Here is a 27,254-nt window from a genome sequence, read left to right as displayed (position 1 = left end):
GCTCAAGCATGTCATACCGAGTTTTTTAAGCGAGTCCTAACCTTCCCACAGTACAATCCACCGCTTCCGTTGTATAGTTTGGTAGCTTTGCTCTGTCGTTCAGCTCACAGGACATGTCTGTCACTTCTAGTTCCCAGTGCCTCCTTTCTCTCAGCTCCTCACCAGTGGCAACCACCGATGGGATTTTTGCCATTAATTAGGTTTTTAGAGCCAAACAGAATCCTTGGCGACTTCAGGCAAATGGTTTCACTTCTCTTTGACTTGTATCTGCTGAAGACATAGACACGACGTCTTCCTCAGGGTTAGAGAGTGAGGTCACGTAGGCAGACCCTCCCCCCCTACCCCAACCATGACAGACATGTTATCCCTCCCTCCTCCCCCTATGAATGTGTGAGCAGGTTTCTAAGAGGCGACCAGCCATACCCAGTGTATAAAGTAATTCTGAAGCTTTCTTCAGTCCTGGACTGTCTCCATATTCCTGAGACTAGAAGATTCAGGAAGGATTCTGAGTGTTGAGAGGGAAAGATGGTCATGGACATGGTTTGGCTTCATACTTTTAGCATCTGGAGCTACAAAACAAATGTTCCTGTTGTTTTAAGGCACCCTGGTTTTCTTATAAAAGCACTGAAGAACAAATGTAGCGGCCACATGTCACGAAAATGGCTCAATTAAAGAAGGGGGAGTGGACAGTTACAAAAACTGCACACACATTCTTTATATGTTATTGAGTGCCTGCTACCTACAGTGCCCTGAGGCAGGCCCTGGGGTCCAGTTGTGCTTAAGGCCAGCCAAGGTCCTTACCCTCAGGGTTTTAAGTCAAGGCTAATGATGAGCCAGATATTAATAATTTCCAAATACTTAATGACATATGATATCACTAATGCAACTATTGGTTACCTGTACACATTCCGTGGCCAATTATGACGCAGGAATTTGGCAGGAAGCTTCCAGCTGGAAAGCCTTGGGTTCTGAGACACAGTAGTAAACTTGCACATTTCATTGTCTTCAGGACTGAACGAGGAAGACTATGTCGTTGAGTGTTTCATTTTGCCTCATGCGTCAGTCTCTTCAATCTGCCCCCACCTTTTCTTGTGCCAGATGAAATCGACTCTTGTCAGTATTACATTTATAGCATATGTTCTTCTGAGGACAGGCCAGGGGAGCCAGTGATGAAAACATTGGTCTGGCGGAGGGTCAGCTGGCTGGGGCCAGAAGAATGGTACTGAGTTGATTGAATGCTTTGTTTTGCGGATTCCTGATCCTCCTCCAGTCCCTTTGGTCTCAGTGAATGTCATCACCGCCCACCCAGTTTCTCAGGCCAAGGATCTGAAGGCCATATTTGCTTCTCTCTTTTCCCTTCAATTTAAGATGTCCTCAAAATGCATCGTATGTGAATGAATCCTGTTTTTATTTTCTTAAAAAATTGAAGCATAGCACTGGGTACCCAAGTAACGTTTCAGTCAGAGACATGTCATAGGCAGCATTGAAACCAAGAGACATTACTAAAATAACAGTCTTTAAGTGTAATGTCTGGAATATAATCCCACCTTTTCAATGAATTTAATGGATAGTTGGTATGAGTTCTAAGAATCATTAAACTCATTTGCATTATCTCTACCATCATTTTTAGTGATAGTCCAGTGATATAGATATGTTCCTCTTTTTCCAGGTAGAGAAAACGAGGCTCAGGTTAGGACTAGATGGATTCATATTTGAATAGGTCTAGATCCTGTGCTTTTGTGATTGTTAAACATCTCTGAAAATTACTATCTCAAATGAAGGTATATGTAGGCCAAAGGGTTTAGATGTTCTTGGGGCCAGCAGCAGAATATACTCTTGGAACCACTGCATTGGCTCACACTGTGCAGCTATACTCTTCAAGAACATAACACTGATAATAGCATTTTGGAGAAGTGATACATTCATATTAATAAATAGTTTAAAATTGAAAGGACTGAGCCCAGGAAATTGTAGTCGGAAGGTTTCTCTAGTCCCGCCAGGCCCCCTCAGTCCTGTGGCCCACTTATGAAATAATCACTCAAAAGCTTATATTAATTATAACTGCTTGGCCATTAGCTCAGGCTTATTACTAACTAGCTCTTACACTTAAATTAACCCATAATTCTTATCTATGTTTAGCCATGTGGCTTGGTACCTTTTCTCAGTTCTGCCTTGTCATCTTGCTTCCTCTGTATCTGGCTGGTGACTCCTGACTCTGCCCTTCCTCTTCCTACCTGACTTGCCATAGTCATTATTAACCAATCATAGCAACACATATTCACAGTGTACAGAAACACATCCTACAGCAGAAATTGAAAAAGCATACTGTATTCCAAGGATTTGAGCAACCTAACTCTGGTGGCATATATGATACTTCAAATGTAACTGGCCTGGTGGGTGAATACTTTTTGTTGGTCTGACACCCCAAAACATAAACAGTATCTAGTGCATCAGGAGAGTGCATGTAGATCCTGCTCATGTGATTATAGATGCCTAAATAAGCTCTGCTGTTTTACCCACAGCTTTAGTATCTGTTCTGTTTCTAATCTCTGAGGTTCTTTTGCATTTATGTAGTGTGTGTGTGTGTGTGTGTGTGTGTGTGTGTGTGTGTGTGTGTACTTGTACATCCCACAGCGCAAGTGTGGAAATCAGAAAACAACTTGCAGGGTTCGCTCCTTCTACTATGTGGGTTCTATCAGTCAAATGCAGGTGCTCAGACTTGGTAGAAAGCACTTGCCAAACCATCTCGCTGGCCACAGCATCTGTTTTTTTCTTCCCTCTGTGTTTTTCCTGATCATGATCCCAGCTCTATTCTGGCAGAATCCCATATCAATTCTTGTCTTCTTTTGTCCTAAAATTCACTCTCTTTGCTGTCTCTCCTCTAGCCCCATCCATGAACATAAACCTTCTATCAGTACTACAATGGAATTTGAGGTCAGACAAGCTTCCAGGTTATTAAGGACCCAAGGAAATGTAGACTCCCATCCAGCTGCTGTGGGCTTATTGAGCTTCTAAGATCATCTTCAAACCAAATGGACTTCCTAGAAGTGAAGGCAGCTTACTAGACATCAGCTCAACTGAGTTCTGAGATGTGAAGTAGGCTTCTGCACTGTGTACTTCTGTAAATGTAAATACGTTGGAGTAACAATCATTTGGTAAAAAAAACAAGTTTGAAATCCAATCATAAATACATCTGAGTTTCCAGACTGTGATCTCTGTTCCCAGTAAGAAGCAGCTTAGGACTTCAAAGATTTCTGAGTCAGCATTATTTTGTGACCATATGCTTGTGTGAGCGTCTCCTCAGAGTTAGAGTACAAAAAAAGGAGTTTGTACATCTGCATCACCTTCGTGCAATTTCAGATTGTTCATGAGTCATCCAAAAAAGCATGGATCATTAAGAGGGGAAAATCCTAGTTTATTTACTAGAATAAATAGAAATAGATTAGAATCTTCTAACCTATTTATTTATAACTTTTTTAAAACATGCTTTTTTGTTTTCTTCTTCCTCCTACTTCCTCCTCCTCCTCCTACTTCCTCCTCCTCCTCCTACTTCCTCTTCCTTCTACTTCCTCCTCCTTTTTCTACTTCCTTCTCCTTCTTCTTCTACTTTCTCCTCCTCCTTCTTTTTTTCCAAGTGTAGTGGCTGGCATCTTTAATCCCAGCATCCAGGAGACAGAGACAGGTGGATCACTCCAAATTTAAGGCCAGCCTATGTTTCGAGTTCTAGGCCAGCTAGGGTAAATAGAGAGACCCTGTCTCAAAACAGACAAACAAAAACAAACAAGGTGCATTTTTTTCTTTCAAAACTGGGTTTGTAGCCCTGACTGTCTGTTCTAGAACTAGGTCTGTAGACCAGGCTGGCCTCGAACTCACAGAGATCTACCTGCCTCTGCCTCCCAGGTACTGGGATCAAAGGCGTGTGCCACCGCCACCACCTGTTTTTTTTTTTTTGTTTGTTTGTTTGTTTTTAACAAGGTTCATTTTTTTATAGATTTATTTATTTATTATGCATACAGTGTTTTGCCTGCATGTATGCTTGCAGGCTAGAAGAGAGCACCAGATTTTATTACACATGGTTGTGAGCCACCATGTGGTTGCTGGGAATTGAACTCAGGACCTCTGGAAGAACAGCCAGTGCTCTTAACCTCTGAGCCATCTCTCCAGCCCCAACAAAGTGCATTTTTACGTGTGTGTGTGTGTGTGTGTGTGTGTGTGTGTGTGTGTGTGTGTGCATGGACATGTGGGTTTCCCTAGAGGCCGGAAGATGACATCAGATCCTCTAGAGTTAAGTTACAAGTGTTTGTAAGCTGCTCAGCATGGATAATTAGAACTAAGCTCCAGTCCTCTGCAAGAGCAGCAAGTGCTCTTAACTATTGAACCAGCTCTCAAGTCCCTTTACATATTTTAAATTAAGTTAGTTCTTTGGTTCTATTTTTATGCAGATCTAGTGCAGTCACCCTCCCCTGCTCTGAGTTCATGATGGCAATGGCTGTGTCTCTCCCTGAAGATGACATTTCACAGGCCGCCTTTTTTTTCTGACTCTTACGTTCATTGTGAGAGAACCACAGTGTTCCCTAAACATTTGAAGGAATGGTATAAATATCTTATTTTGGTCTGAGCACTCATCTATCACATATTCTCAGCCCTGTGTGCAGCCACGAGTCTCTGTCTTTACTGCAATTCATTGGAAAGAGGCTTCTTTGATTAAGACTTAGTGTTAACTCTCTGTGGGGGTAAATATATATGTTTAGAGAGTGGTTCAACACTATGTCAGTTTTGCTAAACAACAGAATTAACCCTGCTCCTCGAGCCTATGATCTCCCCACCATGGGCTTTGGAGTGTGTTTCCAATACCGCGTATGGATTGCCTCTTGTAGAGTGGGCCTTAAATCCAACCATCAAGCAATTGTTACCCCCATAACTATAAAAGGAGGCTTTTCCTCTATCCTTCCCCATCCCGCAGCCACTTCCCAAATTATCACACAGAGGCTTATATTAACTATTAATGCTTGGCCGATGATGCAGGCTTATTATTAACTAGCTCTTACATTTAAATTAACCCATTCCTGTTTTTTTTTTGTTTTTTTTTTTTTTTTTTTTTTGGTTTTTCAAGACAGGGTTTCTCTGTGTAGCTTTGCGCCTTTCCTGGAATTCACTTGGTAGCCCAGGCTGGCCTCGAACTCACAGAGATCCGCCTGGCTCTGCCTCCCGAGTGCTGGGATTAAAGGCGTGCGCCACCACCGCCCGGCTTAACCCATTCCTATTAATCTATTTATTGCCACATGGTCTGTGGCTTACCAGTCCTCCAGCATCCTGCTTCTTGGGCATCTGTCTCAAATCCACCCTTCTTCTCCCTGTATCTCTGTTTGGCTTTCCCACCCAGCCTTATTCTGCCTGGTTGTAGGCCAATCAGCTTTTATTATCAATCAACCAAATGAGAGCAACATACAGAAGTGTCCTCCCACAACACATAACAATTTCCACTATTGTGTAAGTAGGCATAAATGGGCATGTTAGTATTGAAGTGCCTAGGGTTCATGGCTGAGCAACATTGATTTTTTTTTCCTCCCCTAGCAGCCTACACAGTGCCTTCCAGCATTATGATTGTTGTGTGGTTATTGTTGTTTTATTATATTTAGTTATTTTTTGGAGAGAGGGTTGTATTCTGTAGTTCAGACTGGTCTGCAACTATCTAGCTCAGGCTGGTTTCAAACTCATGGCTTTCATCCTGCATCAGTCTCCCAAACACTGGGATTGTAGACATGAGCCACTACACCTAGTTTTAATCCATTCATCATATAGGTAGTGAAAGTGAGGTCCACAGAGGTAGAACTACTAATCCACGAGTTGAATTTGCTCACTCCTGGCCTGGATGCTGAGTGAAAGGTTTGAAGTAGGCCAACTTTAGTGCTGGCCCATTGAAAATTCTGTTTATCTTATTTTCATCCTTCAACCTCACCTCACTTCCACAGTCAGAATCATCCCAACGGCTGATTCCCTGGATTGTTTTAACTTTGTATTATTTTTACTTGGATTTTAATCATAACAATGCGTTGGGTTTTTTTCTTATGAAACATGTCAGAGGATGTTCTCCTTCTTACCATAGTCTCACAACTTCTGAAAGTAGAACCAAGTGTCCTCTGTTTTACACAGAAGAAATGAAAACTCAGGCCAAGTGTGGTGGTTCATGTCTGTGACCCCAACACTGGTAGATCAGGCAGGAAGGTTTTGATTTCAAAGCTATCAGGGGCTACACAGGGAAACCCTATTTCTTAAAAAAAATAAAACTTTTTGAAGACTCAACTGAGTCATTCAAGGCCAAGTTACTAGTGAATTCCAGCTCTTCAAATGCCATGAATTCCATCCAGGGTACTGGCCTTGAATGTAATCTTCTTGTTTAAAGGAAGCATAAATAACACAGACAGCCTTGAAGGAATGCCCAGGCCAGGGTTTCTCAACTTCCACCAAGCCTCAGCATCACCTGGGGGGACTCATATAAGAAATCTGCAAATATGCAGATGTGTAGTGAGTCTGGTGGTGGGCCCCCACTACCAGCACTGATATGAAACTGCCTGGTGATTTGCATGTGCAGCCAAGAGAGAGAACAATATCCCAGAGCCCCTAAGGTGGATGTAACACTGCATAGACATATTATTGGACCAAGGGCTATGTTCTTTTCACGCCTCCAATTTCTATGGGAGGCCATCCTCTATAGTTTTTTTTTTTTTTTTTTTTGGTTTTTTGAAACAGGGTTTCTCTATGTAGCTTTGGTGCCTGTCCTGGATCTCACTCTGTAGACCAGGTTGTCCTGGAACTCACAGAGATCCGCCTACCTCTGTCTCCCGAGTGCTGGGATTAAAGGCATGCGCCACCACCACCCGGCTATAGTTTGTTTTTTAAAATACATGGTGAAAGCATTTTTGCTTTTGGCGCTGGACTTTTAGCTTGCAGAGTATCCGTTACACATGGATTTGGAAATTTACAAGCTCCACTTGAAAGTCAAAATTCACACAGAGCAAGCCAAGAAAAGGAGCTGCCCCCCACCTCTTAATAACAGTTTTTCAAAGCCAAATATTGCTCATGCCCTCAACTTGCTTACTTTGAATCATACCAGCTGGGCTCTGTGGCATTTGAGAAACCTGGCCTGCCCTAACTACCAGTGTAAAACACCATTCTTGCCATAGGTACCACACCAATGAGGCTGCCAGTGGGCAGCTGTGCCCCTGCATCCTGGGAAGGTTCTGTGGGGCCCTATTTATCTTAAGTCGCACAGGCTTTTTAGGGACAAGGAAAATATCCTCCACACATTCTCAGGAAAGTGTGAGAGTCGTCAAAGGCCAGTTAAAGTTAAAAATATTACAGTTTAAATCTGCTTTAGATCTTTAGTTTTAAACTGTGGGTGTTTCTCCACTGCAGAGAAAATATTGGCTTCCCCTGCCTGTCTCCATACCTAGATCTGTGTCCACTCAGTGTTAGCAGGAGTTTGTGCTGACTGATGGTTGAAAAGTCCACAAAGCAGGGTTTTAAATAGCATCCCTCCTGAGCCAAGGAGAATGCAGAGTGTCATCAGGCTAAGGAGACACCACCGAACCCTCTACATCTCGGAGGACGAAGCTTTCTTTGTAATGGTCATACATGGCCAGCTGTGTGACCACTGTGGAGACCACAGGGCCTTAAGCACATTGGGACCTACACAGAGAGGTTGTCCACACGTTCCTACCCCAGGGCTTATGGGATCAAATTCTACTTTGTCGAACCAGAGTAATGAGTTCCAGGCATAGGCATTATCTTTGCCATCCCAGAGGTGTGTGACTGTCCCCTGCTTTGGCTAGGCCAGGGAGGCTATGTCTTCTGATGCTGGGTATAAAAGCTGGTATCCTGCTGGGTGGTGGTGGCCTTTAATCCCAGCACTCAGGAGGCAGAGGTAGGAGGATTTCTGTGAGTTCAAGGCTAGCATGGTCTACAAAGTGAGTTTCAAGACAGCCAAGGCTGTTACACAGAGAAACCCTATCTTGTCGGGGGGGGGGGGGGGGGGGGAGGGCTGGTATCCTGAGTTATCATTCATCTGTGAAACACAGACTTATGTGTCTCAAACTCTGGACCTTTAGGAATTCCTGGTCTTATAGAAACAGGTAAGAAAAATATATCTGAAAAGAAATAGCTTAAGGAAACAAGTCCAGGGGTGTGTGTGTGTGTGTGTGTGTGTGTGTGTGTGTGTGTGTGTGTGCTCGTGTGTATATTAACATGTATGTGAATATGTATGACCATGTGCATACTTGTCTAGGCTAGGAGTTGACAATGGGTATCTTCCTCAATCACTTCTCCCCTAGTTTTGGAGACAGGGGTCTTTTATTGAACCTGGAGCTTACCACTGCAGCTAGATTGAAGCTCATGAAGCCCGTGAGCTCGGCACTGGGATTACAGGCACACCGCTATCACCCTTGGCTTTTCATGTGGGTGCTGGGGAAGCGAACTTGGGCCTCCTGTTGGCACAGCCAGCACACCTGACTGAGCCATCAACCCAATGCTCAGGCAATCCCACCACTTTGTCCGATAGTGTAATGCTGGGTGATGCCGCTGCCCGTTTGTCCCCAATCATAGAATGTACCACAGTGAGAGTGAGCCCCAGTTAGATGTGAACTCTGGACAGCAGTGATGCTTCAGTGTGGGCTCACTGACCCTAACAACACACCACTCAAGCAAGGGACATTGGAGATGGGAGAGGTTCTGGGGGGGACTATGAGAAAGGAATCTGTGGCCTGGCCTTTCCTGTGCTTCTTGCGGCAGTACAACAATGGGAACACTCACTTGGACACTCCTTCCATGATCAGGAGTGTGTGCACAGTCTAATGCTCCAGGAAAGCTATACTTATAAGGAAAGGAAGAATGGTCATATGCCCCTTTTCCCTGATGACAGTGCTGGACTGAGAAAAGGTACCAAGCCACATGGCTAAACATAGATAAGAATTATGGGTTAATTTAAGTGTAAGAGCTAGTCAGTAATAAGCCTGAGCTACTGGCTGAGCAGTTCTAATTAATATAAGCCTCTGTGTGGTAATTTGGGCAGCGGCTACTGGGTATTTGGGAGTTGTTGGCAGAACAGAATCTTCCGCCTACACTCAGGTGGTAGAATGTTTGCTTAGATTGCATGAAGCTTTGGATTTGATCCCAGCACAGCACAAAATTGGCATGTTGCCATACTTGAGAGGTAAAGATCAGAGCTGGGTGGTGGTGGTGGTGGTGGTGGTGGTGGTGGTGGTGGTGGCACACGCCTTTAATCCCAGCACTCAGGAGGCAGAGGCAGGCGGATCTCTGTGAGTTTGGGGCCAGCCTGGTCTACAAATCAAGTTCCAGGACAGCCAGAGCCACACAGTAAAAACTTGTCTTGAAAAATCCAAAAAAAGCCGGGCGGTGGTGGTGTACACCTGTAATCCCAGCACTCGGGAGGCAGAGGCAGGTAGATCTCTGTGAGTTCGAGGCCAGCCTGGTCTATAGAGCTAGTCCAGGACAGGCACCAAAGCTACAGAGAAACCCTGTCTCGAAAAACCAAAAAAAAAAAAAAAAAAAAAAGTAGTTCAAGATCATAGTTGGCTACATAGAAAGTTTGAGGCCAGCCTAGGCTATATGAGCACCTGTCTCAAAAAATAAATAAAATAAAACAAAAGAGAAAAGACCTCTGTGTAGAATTTCCCTCTCTAAGCCTGTATAAGAACAGGAGGTCTCAGCAACCCCTGGCTGGGTATCCAACATGGCTCATTTCAGTCGCTTCGAAAAAGAAGTAACAAGGCCAAATTGAAATGGGCTGTCTGGGAGATTTTCCTGGAAGCCTTTTTGAATATCCATAATGAAGTCTGTTTTCCAGGGTTAGCCTGAAAATTAATCACTTTCTTGCAAAAAGACAGTTTGGTCCTGGCTAACAGTCCAGCGGTTTAGCTGTAGCAGTAAACATTGAAGGCGTGGGAGCTGTCCTGGAGAAAGAGCATAGGATGGAGCTCTGTATCTGGTGTGTTCTGTAGGATGGAGGGAAAGGAGACAGTTTTTGTTGGCATTGTGCTAGGCACTGTGAGAGACGCCTGGTATGTATTATGGTCTCCTAATTTTCGTCACAACCTAGGGGCTGTATATTAGCTGAATTTTATTGTTGGGCATGAAAGAATTGAGTCACAGACTCTGTTGTGTAACTAACTAAGCAGCAGGAACCAGAAGACAAACTAGTCTAGGGTCCATCTGGCTTCAGAGTCATGAGCATCCTTCATAATCTAGGGTCCTTCAAATATGTTGAAATGATCCTACTTTTCTAGTCTTCAGAGTCTCCATCTAGAAAAACAGGTTAGCCACTCCACCAGAGGTCAGATATGCTCTAATAATGAAGGTCTGGAGGACTCTCAGTCACTACTAGCTCCATACAGTTCTGTGACTTGGATGTGAAGTTACTAAAGACAGAAGCATCCAGATGACATCCTGGCCCATGTCCGCTTTCTAAGTGCTAGACAATGCTTTACTCCCAACCTGAAGCAAGCTCAGTACTGGGACTCTTGTTTTTGTTGTTTTTGGTTTTCTAGACAGAGTTTCTCTGTGTAGCCCTGGCCATCCTGGAACTCGCTCTATAGCCCAGACTGGCCTCTAGCTCACTATGATCTTGGACTTCTGATCCTCCTCATAAGTGCAGGGATTACAGGATGTACCACCACATCCAGTCTGTGTGGTTCTGAGCATACAACCCATGGCTTTTTGCATGCGAAGAAATCATGTAGATGACTTTCTAAACTGTCTTATTAAATAAAAAAACACAGAGCCAAATATAGAGGTGAAAGCCTTAGATCAGGGAAATAGGGAAAGCCACCAGCCAACCTTACACCGTCAGCTCTGCAGCTTCCAAATCGAGTTACTTTCTGTCTACCCACACCTTTATTGCCTTGCTATTCTGCCTTCTCATTGGCTATCTTAGCCCAGCTACCTCACTTCCTCTTCCTGCAAAGCTCTGTCACTCTCTGTCTGTCTGTACAGACCTCCAGGTCTCTATGGTTGGTGCTGGGATTAAAGGCATGTGTCACCGCGCTTGACTCTGTTTCCTAGTGTGGCCTTTCCTGGAAGTCAAGGCAGCAGGAACCTGGACTAGTTAGTCACATTATATCCACAGTCAAGAGGAAGAAAGCAGTGAATTAATGCATGCATGCTGGTGCTCAGTTCCCTTTCTCCACTCTTGCGAAGTTCAGAGCCCTCTTCTTAGGGAATGGTGCCACCCTCAGTGGGTGGATCTTACTTCAATAAACCCAATCAAGATAATCCCTCACAGACATTCTCAGAGGCTAACGTTGGTCCATATAGTCCCTCCCAGGTGTGTCCAGAGGGCTGCCTCCTAGGTGTCAAGTTATTAATACCCCCCAACATAGATCCTTACCACACCAAAAAACAGGTTGCCACGAGGCCATTACTGTTTGTAACATTTTTACTTTCCTAACACATCATTTCCAACTAGAACTGATTGCAGATAGTGCTGCAAGTCCATATTCCCAGTGCTTGAGAATAGGAGGATTAAGATTTGAAGAGGTAAAGGTCATTCCCTAAATAGCAAATTCTAACCCAGCCTGCATTATATTAGATCTTGTCTCAAAAAGTCAGGAACAGGCTCAGCATGATGGCTCAGTAGGTAAAGATGCTTGCCTATAAACCTATTGACCTGAGTTTAATCTCCAGGCCCTATATGGTGGAAGGAGGAACCTCTGACCTCCATATCTGTGCAGTGGCACACACATGCCCACACACGCAAAAATAAATAAATGTAATTTTTTAAAAAATCAACGTTTAAAGACACAAACAAACAAAGACCATCACCTACATAGGTTAAATGCATTAGAGATTCCTCACACTAGGCACCAAAATGCATCTGTGTCCCGTGAAGGAATGAAATCAGAGATTTCCTCTTGGATGAGTTTGACCGAGAGTGAGTCCAAGTTTGAATTCTCCCCTTCTCTCCCTGTATCATCCATCTGCAGCTTATCATTTCTGACTTGTTTGTAATCTGTTTATGGCACGCCTTACACCTGCCTAATGTTTGTCTTATTCCTACCGAGGTCTTTGTTCTCTATTGAACAGCACAGGAAAGCATCCCATGGGGAAAGAATGAGGGTTACTTTATAGCTATCGTTAGCAGGGTTTTCTAGGGAATAATCCTTTACTGACTCCAGCTGATCCGGAAGCACTCAAAAAGCAAATGTAACTGTAAAAATATCACCATCAAGTAATATATACATATGATCTCTCCAACATGTATGGCAGGTATCTGTTTTATAATATCACTTTTGAGTTGTTTGCTGTTTTCAGCAAATTATTATCATAGCAACATATGTACACTCATGCATTGTTTTCTCTGGGTCAGGGGCCTATAAAAGTACATAATTTAGGATTAAAACTATTCATTAGCTTAAGATGTACAAGGCCATTGCAGGGGAAACCCAAGGCAAGCGAGGTTGGTTGTTGCATTGTTCTCTTTAAGGCAGGCCAAACAAACAGGATGGGTACGTAGAAGGACAGCAGTTTTGTCTCACGTGACCTCAAAGTGTATTATTAACTTGGCTGTGAAGTCTGGCAAAAGTTTCAGTCTCTTTGAATATAAGAGATTTTCATAAAAGTTGTATTGCTGCAATCACCAGGTAGATTGTGGCATTACTGTGTGTCTACACTGTGCACACCCACCCCCACCCCCAAACACACCTTCTAATACAGGCTTGCTCTTGGTCCACAAACCTCGTGTGCCTGACTCACTGAGGCAAGTGGACCGGGAGGTCTAAAGCATAGTGATGGCTGGGGCAAGGGAGCAGGTTCTGTGTATATTCAGCAGGTTCTTCAAACTCCTCAGTATGAAGCAAGCAAAGGGGTTTGTGCTGCTTTGGGGTGCTGCTCTTGTTTTATTGTGAAAGATGGCCGTTCTTACACACACTTGACTTTCCTTCAGTGGTGTATGTAACCTGTTCTTTGGGGGACACACGGGGGCATATAGTATGTTTAAATGCACAAAGCTTCGGAAGGCTGGTTCTCTGGAGTGGGAAGCCTGTGTTTGTGCAAGAACTGGCCATCAGCCGCCTCCCACACCATTCATTCTCTCTCCGGCCAGTTGCGTACTTGGCAGGAAGATTGATGGGGCCGAACACACAGCTGTGAAATTTCTTATCTTGTGTATTTTTGAGAGGAGTGTACTCTGCTGTGCTGGCTCTTCCTCGCCCAAACAAACACAGCTTGTTCACAACTGCAGCATGGGGAACTCCTAAGCAGGGTCCTTGAATATGATGTTTGTGTAAACAAATCGCAGTCCATTAGTGTAATGGATTATGACTCACTGGCAAGTTGACGGTCTCCTTATGTCTAGGACTTCGTGGTGGAAGACCTATTTTTGAGTAAAATTCTACGGTCTCCGTTCTGAAGCAACTTTGTTCACATGAACACCTCGTGGACAGGAACATGATTCCTTCATGGATGTTCTGCTTAGTTTTAAATAAAAAGTGTGTGTGTGTGTGTGTGTGTATGTGTGCGCGCGCGCGTGCGTGTGCATGTACACACATATGCGCCTTAACCAATTGAGTCATCTCAAAGGCCTGCTCTGTTTACTTAAATTTCACTAATGGAAACCAAGTATGGTGGCTCACTTCTACAATCCCACACTTAGAAGGTGGAGCTCAGAAGGTCAGAAGTTTAAGGTAATCCCCAGACTACCTCTCTCTCTCTCTCTCTCTCTCTCTCTCTCTCTCTCTCTCTCTCTCTCGCTCTCGCTCTCGCTCTCGCTCTCGCTCTCGCTCTCGCTCTCTCGCTCTCTCTCTCGCTCTCACTTTCTCTTTCTCCCTCACATAGAGGTGGGAGGGGAGAAAGAAAATTCATTTTCAACCAAGTGCAAAGGTGGACATGAAAACCATCGTATGATCTATATGGAGTATATAAATGGTTTGTGTATATCTGCAGTTATTACAATGTGAAGTGCTAGTGTGACCAGCTGAGGAACTGGTCGCTATAGCAACAGTACTAGGTACATAGCTGGGAGGAGGGGTGCTGGTGAGAAGGGCTGCATGTACGTTGTGTGTGTGTGTGTGTGTGTGTGTGTGTGTGTGTGTGTGTGTGTGTATGTGTGTGTGTGTGTGTGTGTGTGTTTGTGTGTGTGTGTATGTGTGTGTGTGTGTGTGTGTGTGTACTGCTCTTCTACCTGCTACCCTACCTGTTATTGAAAACCAGTCTCAACTAGCATTACTGAGGTACCCACTGCATCTTCAGTTCCTTGGCTTTTGCTACACGGCTTTTTTGGTCAGTTACATAGGCTATCAGCTGTTATGTCTTCCTGATGGATTGACTCATCTTTTTCTACTTTGCTGCCTTAATCACGGCAGATGATTGTGTGTGGATCAGTTTCTGGCCTTTAAGTTCTTTTACAGAAGTTTTTTCTATAATAAGACTGCACTGCCTTACTGGGTTCTAGCTCTATAATATGACCTTTTGGTTAAACTTTTTTTTTTTTTTTTTTTTTTTGTTTTGTTTTGTTTTTCGAGACAGGGTTTCTCTGTGTAGCTTTGCGCCTTTCCTGGAACTCACTTGGTAGCCCAGGCTGGCCTCGAACTCACAGAGATCCGCCTGGCTCTGCCTCCCGAGTGCTGGGATTAAAGGCGTGCGCCACCACCGCCCGGCCAAACTTTTTATTTTATTTTTATTTTATTTTTTTTTAACGTATAAAAGCCTACAACACATTAATGCATGAGAGAGTCTCCTATATTCTTTCGTTTATTTTTATTGTTCTGAAGTTCAGTTTACATTCCTAAGAAGAATAACATTTTTTTTACAAATTTAATAAAAGCACATGCCTGGCCTGTTTCTTGGCGTGTGGGTGATCAACAGGCTGGGGACATTGTTACTGGTGAATGTGTTGTTGATCACTAAGTAGAGCTGGATTTCTTTTTTCCATGGAGGATTCTAGAGGAAAAGGCTGGGCATGGCAGTGCAAACTGATTCCAGAACTCACGAGCCAGAGGCTCCTGAGGGCTGCATGTTTGAAGCGAGCCAGGCCTGTGCAGGAAATTTCTGTCCAGCCAGCTCTGCAAAGCAAGACAACATCTCAAGAATGAAAACTAAACAATAAACCAGGTGGTGGTGGTGGTGGTGGTGGTGGTGGTGGTACTCACCCTTAATCCCAGCACTCAGGAGGCAGAGGCAGGTGGATCTCTGTGAGTTCAAGGCCAACCGGGTCTACAGAGCAAGTTTCAGGACAGACAGCCAGGGATACACAGTAAAACCCTGCCTTGAAAAACAAAAGAAAGAAAATTAAAGGATTTTAGAGGTGAAAAATACTTTAAAGAAACAGGGGGTTGTTTGTTTGTTAGTTTTGTTTTGGAAACTCGTGCTTAGGAAGTAAAGTAACATTTAGCTTCAGGGGTACAGGTCTGAGACTAGTGAAATGCGATCCTATTTAGTCTTAACAATAAAGACCTGGAGTCAGATATTGAAGGTGAAAGCTGAAAGATCAGAGAAGCAGAGCATCCAGCCACTTCTTACATCTATGAATCCTCAGACTCAATGGGCCAAATTCTGTCTCCACCCGCCTTATATTCCTGTCTCCACCTCCCAAGTACTGGGATAAAGGTATGAACCACCACCAACCACTCTGTTTGTCTTTTAGACTGATTCAATCTCGTGTAGCCCAGGGTGGCCTTGAACTCCTGATCTTCCTGCTTCTATGGCTACTAGATAGTGGCTAGCTCCACCCCCTGGTCTCCAGGCAAGCTTTGCTTCTCAGAACACAAACAAAATATCATACAACAAACTAGGTATTACCTCCCTGGTCCCTATACTCTAGTTTTGCCTTTGAGGAAGCCCGTGTTGGAGGATGAGGAAGGAAGGGGACAATGGGAACTCTCAGAGATAAACTTCTTAGGGTACTCATTTCCTAACAATGACTGTTAAACATGCTAACATCTATGTTGTGAGGATTGCCTAATCCCACATTTTTCACCACCTACAAAAGACAGATGGCATGCTTCATCTTCTCCTGTCCTGTTTCTGGCATGAGACAGAGATGGCAACAACACCCAAAAGATAGTGAATAGAGTCACTAATGCTGGTTAACAGCAGAGATGAGATCATGCCATTAATCACTTAGGCAAATGATGCGATTTGGGGAACTTGCTGGTCAAACCCTATACACATTGTCACCAAGGGTAATTATATGCCTTATAGTCATACCTTTTCTTCCTGGAATCTGTAATTTCTGCAGTCAAGGAGCCATTCATCATCACCTCATTCATTACTGCAGCCTAGTGTCACTGACAATTTAGATCCTGGGGCTCTCTCCCATGCAGTCTGGTAGGCCTTAAGTAAGATGTGAGATTACACACTTTCAAAAGCTCCCCAAATAACCACTCAGAGGCTGAAGGCAGAATATGAATTATAAATGCTCAGCCAATAGCTCAGGCTTGTTACTAACTAACTCCTACATGTAAATTAACCCATATTTCTGTTTATGCTTTGCCATGTGGCTCATGGCTTGTTGCCTCATTTTTTTAATATGTTCTGCTTGCTTGGCGGCTGGCTGGTGTCTCTCCCAACTATGACCTCCCTCTTCCCATCATTCTTGGTTTGACTTTCCTGCTTAACTTCCTGCCCAGCTACCACCCTGTCAGCCGTTTAATAACCAATGAGAGCAATACATATTCATAGTGTACAGAAGGATTATTCAATATCACCAAAAGTGCCTTGTGTGTTCACTGCAGTTTAAGAATGACCCTTATATATTTTGAATGTGCTTTTTACTTAAGCAGTGCAGAGCAGTAAACATGGATAACTCAGCCATATGGATGGGATGCTGAGCTAGTCCTGCTGATGTGTAATTGATCTCCTAATTCGTGCACTTTCTGGCATGAGACATACTTAAGGAGACGACAGACTAGTGGGTTTCTAGGAAAAGGTTCCATATTTTTGCTTTTGGTTTTGAGGCGTTAGTGGTTTGGTTGGTTGGTTTGGGGAACACAGCCTTTCTGTTGTAGCCAGGCTGGCCTTAAACTCACAGCACTCTTCCTGCCTCAGCCTCCCAAGTGTTGGAATTATTGATGTGTGTTACTGTCCTAGTTGGAGTTTCTATTTGCTGTGAAGAGACACCATGACCATGGCAACTTTTATAAAGGAAAACATTTAATTAGGGCTAACTTACAGTTTCAGAGGTTTAGTCCATTATTATCATGGTGGGACATCATGGCGTGTAGGCAGACATGGTGCTGGAAAAGGAACTGAGAGTTCTATATCTTGATCCACCGGCAGCAGGAATCTGTGTGTGTCACACTAAGCATAGCCTGAGCAAAAGGAGACCTCAAAGCCCCACCCCCACAAAGACACACTTCCTTCCACAAGGCCACACCTACTCCAACAAAGCCACACCTCCCAATAGTGCCACTCCCCATGGTTGCCATTTTCTTTCAAACCACCACAGTCACCACGCCCATACACTTTATTTATCTCTTTTTAAAATGTGTGTGAGTGTGTGTGTGTTAGTATGTGTGTGTGAGTGTGCACACATGCACACACTTGCACATGGGCACTCATGGGTGCATGTATGTGCATGTGGAGGCCAGAGGACAACCTCAGATGTCCTCCTCGGGAGCACACTCCACCTCAGTCTGAGAAGGGTCTCCCACTGGCCTGAAACTCACAGTCAGGCTAAAATAACTGACAAGCAAGTCCCAGCAACCCTTCTGTCCCCTCTTCCTCGGGACTGAGATTGCAAGTGCCACCGTGTCCCTGGGGGATCCAACTCAGGGCCACATGCTTACAAAGCAAGCATTTTACCACCTGAGCTATCATCCCAGGCTGGTCCCACTTCTCACGGGCATTTGGTCAGGATGATGTCTAACCGCTTCAGAGCATTCTACTGAAGCATTTTCTACTGTCTTATTTACTCAGTGCCTTGTCTCTTCCTTCTGTGTCATTTAAGTAGGCTTCCCCACTTTATTAATTGATACAAGACTCTTTTGAGATTTTGTTTTTATTTTATGTATATGGGTGTTTTGCTACATGTACAGCTGTATATACATATACACCATATATATAATATATATATTATATATATATACACACAACACACACACACACACACACACACACACACACACACACAGCATCAGCGGAGGCCAGCAAAGGGTATCAGATCCTTTGGAACTGGAGTTATAGATAGTTTGTATGTTGTAGAATATTATTTTAAGGTGTGTTATATTTGTTTATGCTCTGAAATATTTGTTTAATGATGCAAAGATGTGTTGCATTCTTTTATGTTTCACTTGTTTAACTCTGTGAAGCTGTGTTACTTTGCCTGTCTAAAACACCTGATGGTCTAATAAAGAGCTGCACGACCAATAGCAAGGCCAGAGAAAGGATAAGTGAGGCTGGCAGGCAGAGAGAATAAATAGAAGAAGAGATCTGGGAGGAGGAGAAAAAGAGCAAGAGATCAAGGAGCAAGAAAAGAAAGGGCCAGCCACCCAGCCAGCCATGGAGTGAGGGTGAAAGTAAGATATACAGACGCAAGAAAAGGAAAATGCAAAAGATAGATGGAATAATTAGAGTTAGGAAAAGCTGGTTAGCAATAAACCAAACTAAGGCATTCATAAGAAATAGTAAGTCTCCATGTGTGGTTTATTTGGGAGCTGGATGGCGGACTCCCAAAAGAGTCAAAACAGAAAAGATCAGAAACAACCAACAACAGTTGTGAACTCTCATGTGAGTCCCAAGAACTGAACCCAGAGTCTTTTGAAGAGTAGCCAGTTGTGCCATCTGTCCAGCCCCAGACTCCGTCACATCTGTCTTATCTTTCTTCCGATCCGTCAGGACAGCATTTGCTTGAATGCCACACTCTTGAGGGTGTGGTGTGACTGCCAACTTCCAGGTGCTGAGAAGACCCTGGTGCACTGGAGGTGCTGTGTTCCTCCCCAACATCACCTCCACTTCAGGTCAAACAGCCGAGTGACTGTGGTAGGCTCCGGCCGTATGTGAGCATGTGTATAGTTGAACAATCCCAAAGGCACTCCATCTGTCTGGGAGTTATGGCACGTCTGTCAGGCCTGATACAGGGAGAGGAATAAGAGGGGCAGGATGATTTAGTTAATGTGGCTTTCCATCAGAAGGAAGGCTGGAGTTCTGCCTGGGTGTTCGCCCCAACTTGGTCACACCCTGAAATGTGCTTGGTGCTGCCTCCTTCATCCTGTTAACTCTTAGGGACCAGTGCTGTTGCTCAGGCCCTCTCTCCTAAGCCTGTTTACTCAGAGCTGCATCCTAACCTCGGCTCCATGTGTCACAGGAAGGTTTTTGTTCTGCGTCTTTGTTAAGGAGAATGTAAGTCTTCCTGCCTTTTCATTTGGAGAGTAAGAGCACTGTGTCCTTGTGGGTGATGAGATTGGTCCCTTTTCTTAGAACTGAGGAAATGGGGGTTAATCTCAGTTGGCACAGTGCTTGCCTAGCATTCATGAAGCCTTGGGCTCAATCCCAGGTAGAGGCAGGATGATCAGCAGTTCAGGGCCAGCCTTAGCTCAATAGTGAGTTCAAATCCTGGGCTACATGACACCCTATCTCAAAATAAGAGAAGAGGGGACAGGGAAATGGCTTAGTTGATAAAATGCTTACGTTAGGATCTCCAGCACCCACATAAAAGCCAGGCATAGTAGCGTGCCTGTCATCCCAGTTCTGGACAGGTGCAGACAGGGGGCTCCCTCGGCTTGCTGCCTAGCCAATCTAGCTGAATCGGTGAGCTCCAGATTCAGTGAGGGGACCTGGCTCAAAACAGTAAGGTGGAGAGTGACTGAGGAAGACACTTGACATCAACCTCTGGCTTCTATACATGTGCATACACACACACACACACACACACACACACACACACACACACACACACAAACACACACAACGAACTAAGGAGATGGAATAATTGCAATATGATCTTTGCAAACAGGTGTGTGTGTTAGAGATACTTAAAGGTAAAGAGAAAGCATGGCCACTTCACCAGAATTCCCATCATTCTCAGGAAGGAGGGCATCTAAGCCTCTAGCCCAGCAGGGAGAAATTCTGTTCCTAAAGTGGCCTGTCTGGAGGCCGTCGTGTAGTCTGTGTGTTTGTGCACATGCGCTTTTTAGCATAGAGGAGAAGTAATTTCCCCCAGGCTGGGTGCTTCCCACTGGTACTTGTAATGGATGTTGATTTGCAAAGCATGGTGGGACCAAAGATGCTAACTGAACGCCCACCGCTGTGAGTTCCCTCATGAGTACACAGTGGGACCCGTGGAGCTAGATAATCTGGAACATTTTAGTGAGCAACAGGACGTAGAAACTGCTACAACCACAGCAGTGATTGAGGCCACTTAGGGAGAGATGACGTCTTTCCGACAGCCGGACTCTAAAAATACCGCGTTGGATATAAGCATGAGTAAGGTTTTGAAGGCATTTTTTTTTCTTTATTCTAGAAAAAGGTTTGAAATAACAGCTCAGTTATGTTATTGGTGAGAAAGGATTCCTTTGCTAAGAACTGGGAAAAATTATGATTGTGTGTGTGTGTGTGTGTGTGTGTGTGTGTGCACATGTATAGAAGCCAGAGGTTGATGTCAAGTGTCAACACACACACACACACACACACACACACACACACACACACACACACACGACATTTAGGATTAACATATGTATACAGACATCAGAAGAAAACACTAGGAGTCCTGCTTTGTCATTTTCCACTTTATTCCTTGAGGCAGGATCTCTCTCAGTGAACCTGGAGCCCACTAGGTCTTTCTTTCTTGCTCTAAACTGCCTGGCTAGGAAGCCTCAACCATTCTCCCTGGTTAAGAACACTTGTTGCTCTTGCAGAGGACCCAGCCTTGGTTCCAGTCATACACAACAAGCTCACAACTGCCTGTAACTCGAGCTCTGGGGGATCTGCCTGTAACTCCAGTTCTAAGGGATCTGTCTTCAGGACTCCTTGGGCACCTGTACACGTAAACTCATGCTGGCACACACATGTATACACAAATACAAATAAATAAATATGTTTTAATTTAAGGGCTGTGGCATATGAGAAGTCATTTGCCCAGTCTCAAAGAGACTACCAGCCACGTGGCCATCAGTCCTGGTATGATGGGATTTCTACATTGTCCCTGAGAAACATGAATTTACTTAGAATTCTATGTGAAGTTCCTAACATTCACGTGTTGGCTAGTTAAGACAGTGTGGGACGTCAGGACATAACTGTGGTGAAGACTGAATGACTAATATGACCTCAGTGTGATTCAGAGACAGAAATTATCCGGGAGCCTGTGGAGGGTTAGCTGACAATTCTTGTCTTCCCATGTAGCAACACAAAGGCAGTCTTTTGGAGAAAAGAACACAGATCTGAAGTCCAGCGCCCTGGGTGGGAGAGGGTGGCATTCCTCTCATTCTTTGGCAGAGGAAAGCAAAGGCAGCAATCTAATTAGATCAGTGCTAACATACCCCCGCAAGTACTCGTGGCTCCGTTCTGGGTGAGTTGTGATCAGGCAGTGTGACCTCAGTTATCACTATGACCTTGACTGTGGTTGAAAACTGCTGATTACACTCCAGATGTGCCCTGAATTCTTGATGACCAACTTTGGGAATAGGAAAGGAGAAACGGTGATTGCGTGTAAGATACCCCAGTAACAAAGGTTAAGCAGTGGAAATGTCAGGGTTCATGTTTACTGAAAAAATATGATTCTGCTTACCACATTACACTTTCTACTCATGTAGTCATAAAGGAAATGATCCCCCCTGCGTGCCCCCCTTTTCTTTTCTGAGACAGGACTTCTCTGTGTAGTGCTGGCTGTCCTGGAGCTCACACTATAGACCAGGCTGGCATCGAAGTCACAGAGATCTACCTGCCTCTGCCTCCTGAGTGCTGGGATTAAAGGCGTAGGCCACCACCTCTGGCTAGGAAATGGCCATTTTTAAAGAGAGAGGAATCAGTAAACCTAGTGTTTGTGTGATGTCTTCCAGAATGCTTTAAATTCATTGTGTAGTTTAAACTTGTGTGGATATACATTTTTTTACCTGTCGATTTTACAAATGAGTAATGCTTATTTATTTTCATTTCTGTTTTGAGGCCGAGTCTCATGTAGCCCAGGCTGGCCTCCAACCAGCCACGGTTAATCTTTAACTTCTGACCCAATCCTCCAGCCTCCACTCCCAGGCGCTGGTTACGTGTGCATGTTACCACAATGAGTTTATATGGTCCTGGGATTCAAGCCTAGGACTCACTCCGTGTATGTGAGGCAAGTGCTCTCCCAACTGAGCTACATCCCTAGCTCCAAATGAGGCATATTTATATCATGAAGCACATGAGAGAGAAGAGAAGTGACCTGTTTTAATTAAGGCCCTCATCAAAGGGACATAGGCCATAAATCCCTATTTTAGGATTCCAAATCCTATAACTTTTTTTTTAAACATCAGAAACAAAGCTGTGATTCTGATGTTTTCCAACTTGGGTCTACAAAGGCAATAGGTATAGATACTTTGGGACTTGATTTTAAGTTTAAGTTTATATTGACATTACTTTGCCAAAAATCAGTCAAAAAGGAAATGGTGGGTTCCCAAAGGTTTTGGTATTTCCCAAATTCTTTAGTTGAGTTTCCAACGCTGAATTAATATTTCTCACAGGCATGCATGTTAACTGTCCAAGCAATGCACTCACAGGCTTGGGATGGTGAGAGCCAAATCATCCCCCGCAAAGGTTCTGCATCCCATCTGTTCCCCTCTCACTCCTTTCCCTTCCTCCCACTGACTGACTTTTGCCCTCCTCCTTTTGTGGGGGGGTGTGGGGGGGTGTCTGTCTGTCTGTTTGTCTGTCTGTCTGTGTATTGTTGCGCGTGCCTCTGAAGACCCAAGGTTGATTGATATCAGGAGTCCACTTCAATCACTCTTCATCCTACTCATTGAGACAACCCAGAGACTCAGATACAGCTCATCTGGCTAGCCAGATTGTTTCAGAAATCCCTGTTTCTGCTTTCCGCATGCCGGGGTTATAGGTGAGCCGCCACACCCCCCTGGCATTTACACGATGTCTTAGTCACTGTTCTGTTGCTGTGAAGAGACACCTTGACCAAGGCAACTCTTACAAAAGAAAGCATTTAGTTGGGAGCTTGCTTGCAGTTTCTGAGACTTAGCCCATTATCATCATGTCAAGGAGCGTGGCAGCACACACGGTACTGGAGCAGTAGCTGAGAGCCACGTCCTGGTTCACAGGCCGAGAGAGGAGAGAGTACACCACTGGTCCTCCCTTGGGGCTTTTGAAACCTCAGAGCCCACCCCCAGTGACACACTTCTTCCAATAAGGCCATACCGACTCCAACAAGGCCACACTGCCTAATCCTTCTAATCCTTTTAAACAGTGCCACTCCTTGATGACTAAGCATTCAAGTATATGAGCCTGTGGGTGCCATTATTATTCACACCGCAACATGTGGGTTCCTGGGGATCCAGACTCTGGTCCTCATGCCAGGATGGTGGGCACTTTAAAACATGAGCATCCTTCTTTTTCTTCTTTATCTGTCTCTGCCCATCTCTGTCTCTCTCTTTCAGTCTCTTTCTCTCTCTCTCTCTCTCTCTGGTTTTTGTGAGTGTGTGTGTGTGTGTGTGTGTGTGTGTGTGTGTGTGTGTGTGTGTGTGTGTACACTCTAGCTAGTGTATGTACATAAGGAGGTTGGAGGGCAACATCAATTATCTTCCTCTATCACTCTCCATATAATTTTTGAGACAGGATTTCTCACTGAACCTGGTGCTAACCATTTTGGGCTAGACTGACTGACCAGCCATTGCGGAGCGATACTCATAACTCTATGATACACTCATTTTCAGTAGCTTCGTCATGTTCCTAAGGATAGGAAACAGGGAGGCATGTAAAGATTATTATTAGTCGGAGATTTTGGTGAGTGAAAGGAGGCACTACTAACAATCACGTAGGAGCAAGAGGTGTAGAAGAGGAGGGGGCAATATATACCAAATCCATACAAATAATTACAGTTGTAAGCACAACAACTACAAGACAGTGAATCCCCATAGGTTAACCCACTATAATAGAAGCCTCTTGTACTCTGTCTGTCTCAATTCTTGCAACAGTCATATGAGGTGGCTAACCATACTGGTTATATGGAAATAAAGCTTAGAAATATAAATAATGAGTATAAGCTAAGAAGATTCAGAGTTAGGAGTTAAGCCCAATTTTTGTAAAAGACTAAAATACGTGCTTTTTCTGTCCTCCTGCCCTGTAGAAAAAGAGTGTCCTTTTAGAAATTATTGAATCAGAATAGCTAGCTGGTTGGGCTTGGCTATTTTAAGAATAATGTTTGGGCCACACACTAAGTCTATGAAAAAAATGGACAAGTATAACTGTGTCTGTGTCGTCTGTCTGTCTGTCTGTATATGTATCTGTATCTGAGATAGGATCTCATTTACCCCAGGTTGGCCTTTTTATATAGCCTAATAACCATTCTGAACCTACTTCCTCCAGCCCTCAAGTGCTAGGATTATGGACATCCTGGGCAGGTATTTCATCAACTGAGCTACATCCCCAACCCAAGCTGACATTCTGTCTCTCTGTCATTGCTCCAGGTCTGTCAGTTTGTCGTCTCTGTCAACGGGCTCAACGTGCTGAATGTAGACTACCGCACCGTGAGCAACCTGATCCTGACAGGCCCAAGGACAATCGTCATGGAAGTCATGGAGGAGTTAGACTGCTGAGCCATGAGACTTCCCCTCTGGTGCCCCGTCCCAGAACAACCCAGCAATGACATGACAAGACTGCCAGACAAATGGATAATTGGGACGTACCGATCTTTTCTCTGTCTGTACACACCTTGACGTTCATACAGTGTTCGAATGTGGAAGAACCGGGTAACACATCTTTAAAAAACAAAACACAGCAGGGGTGTTGGTGACTCAAGTCTATAATCCCAGCACTCAGGAGGCCAAGGCAGGAGCAGTGCTGCAAGTTCAAGGCCAGCCTCAGCCCACAGTGTGAGTGCCCGTCTCAAAAACCGAGCATACACACACGTGTGCACACGCATGTGCTTGTGCCAATGTAGATGATGACAGGGAAACAGTTTCCCTGGGGGGTGGTGTTGCCTTACTAGAGCCCAGTCCGTAGTCCTCGATCATCAGTTTTCACGTTTGTGGAAAGCTGTTGAAGAGCCAAAATAGCAACATGGGAAAATGCCATTTTCCAAAGTTTGTAGAATAATTATTACATAGTTACATCATTTCCATTGTGCTCTGATGGCAGGAATAATGAAATGGCGTCTGCTGTCCTGGATACGTGGGACCCAGAGGCAAGAGAAGGATCACTTGAATTCTGGTGTTTGAGCCAGCCTGGGCAACATAGTGAGATCTCATAGTGACAAAAAAGATTTTCACCAAAAATAGCCTGAAGCTGTTAAATAAGTGTAGATTGCACAGCTTCAGAGGAAAGCAACATCCCTAGGAATGTGACCTGCTAACAGGAATTTCCAAGAAGTTTCTTAAGCATTCAACCGCTTCAAGGCCATCACAAAGTAACTGTTTTCCTCTCTATTTACATTTTCTTTCTTTTTTTCTTTCTTTCTTCATTTTTTTTCTCTTAGACAGGGCCTTGCTAGGTATCGCCTGGCTACTGACATTTCCTTAATTTCTGCCTTTATCACCAATTTTCAGCTTAACCTGTTTCATTTATGGTCTGAGGTGAAAAATAAAACTCTGTGCCATGGGTGGCGGAGATGGACAAGGAGACAGTGTCCCCAACTGCCTGTCCCTCTTTTCTCTCACTCGGCCTGAGTGCTTTCACCCCATGAATCAGCTCTGGCAGATTTCTGGAGTTCATTTGAAATATTCTGGGTGGGGAAGCAAAGAGGTCTGTCCATACCCATGGAAGACACCAAGTCAAACCTCTGACACGACTGCCCTTTGTAAGCATCCCCTTCTAAGGGACCTGGCTCCGGTGGGACAGCCTTGAAACTCAAAATACCTTCTTAGCCTGGATTTTTCCAAGGCTTCTGATGTCGCGGGATATGCTGCTCATTTAGGGATCTGCTTGCCTCTACAGTCTCCATCCTGTGTTAGAATTCTTCATCTCACTTGTGTGTGTTTCTTTGATCTAGAAAAGACTTCCTTTGAACCAGACGCGGTAGCACACGCCTGTAATCCCAGAACGCGGGAAGTGGAGGCAGGTTGGTTCATCAAATGCTCAGAACAGTCCAACAACTTAAGAAGAAGGCCTGACCACATGGCTTTAATTTGTGTTTGTTTTGAGACAGTGTCAAGCTCCCGATCCTCCACTTCCTAAGTGGGATTACGAGCTCACAGCACCACACTCAGATATCATAACCCCCCCCCCCCCCCAGTTGAGTCTTAGATGTTTTTTGCCTTTCGGTGTTTCTTGACTGACAAAAGAGGAAAGGATGCCTGTGGAGCACTCCATTCTTCTTGCTGCTCAGCTCCCAATGCCCTTTGCATTGAACCCTAGCTCCCATAATTCCCCTTTAGCCAAACTGAACACCACAGAAGCACCTCTCTGCCCTCCATGCTGCCCTTCCTTCTGTCCACCAGGGAGGGAGTGAAGAACAGTTCAACTGTTTTCTTATTTGACTCTTCTCACCCCCAATTTAAAGGCCAAGTGCCAGAGGACATTTTTTTAAAGATAGGGTCTTACTCTGTGGCACAGGCTACCTAAAACTCACATTAGTCCTCCTGCCTCAGCAAATGTGGCCCCTAGGACCTTGTCTCATGCATTCAATGCTTGCATACATGATATCTTATTTCTAGAGTGTTATTTCCCCCTCTTTGCCCAGGAAAATTATTCTCCTTACCTCCTTTGAGCATCATCTCCTTAGAGAAATCTTTGCCAGGTTCCTAAAGACGTTTCTTTCTTCCTTCCTTCCTTCCTTCCTTCCTTCCTTCCTTCCTTCCCTAAATTCTCCAAATCTTCTTCTGACCTCTTTGAGTACCAGGTACATACATGTACATACTTTACATGCATGCAAATTAAAATGAATCTTTAAAAATAAGTTGAAAAAAAAAAAAAACTAGCCCAGAATCCAGGAGTGGGGAAATAGACACCATCTTTTATGAGAAGACTTGCATGGAATGTGTGACCATTTTTAATTCTCTAAAAGTAAATGCAAAGAAGGAGCCATTGCTGGCTGAGTGCAGCTATTGAAAGCTTCAGGCTCTATGGATTCAAGTTCTGATCCAACCGTCGCGTGGGAGTGCTGATGAAGT

At 44.4% G+C, this 27,254-nt stretch overlaps 1 protein-coding gene across 1 annotated transcript in view; it reads left to right on the top strand.

The window, feature by feature from the left end:
* Window positions 1-24,924, top strand: part of Deptor (DEP domain containing MTOR interacting protein) — a 152,426-nt gene extending 127,502 nt beyond the window's left edge. The window contains exon 9 of the mRNA XM_059247656.1: window positions 24,615-24,924. Coding sequence (XP_059103639.1) covers window positions 24,615-24,743 — 129 coding nt within the window. The 3' untranslated portion in view covers window positions 24,744-24,924. The remainder of the gene's footprint in view (window positions 1-24,614) is intronic.
* The last annotated feature ends 2,330 nt before the right edge of the window (window positions 24,925-27,254 follow it).

This window comes from Peromyscus eremicus, chromosome 20, assembly GCF_949786415.1.
Source record: "Peromyscus eremicus chromosome 20, PerEre_H2_v1, whole genome shotgun sequence".
Lineage (NCBI taxonomy): Eukaryota > Metazoa > Chordata > Mammalia > Rodentia > Cricetidae > Peromyscus > Peromyscus eremicus.
Note: the sequence above shows the minus strand (reverse complement) of the source record. Positions and strands in the feature narration are given on the sequence as shown.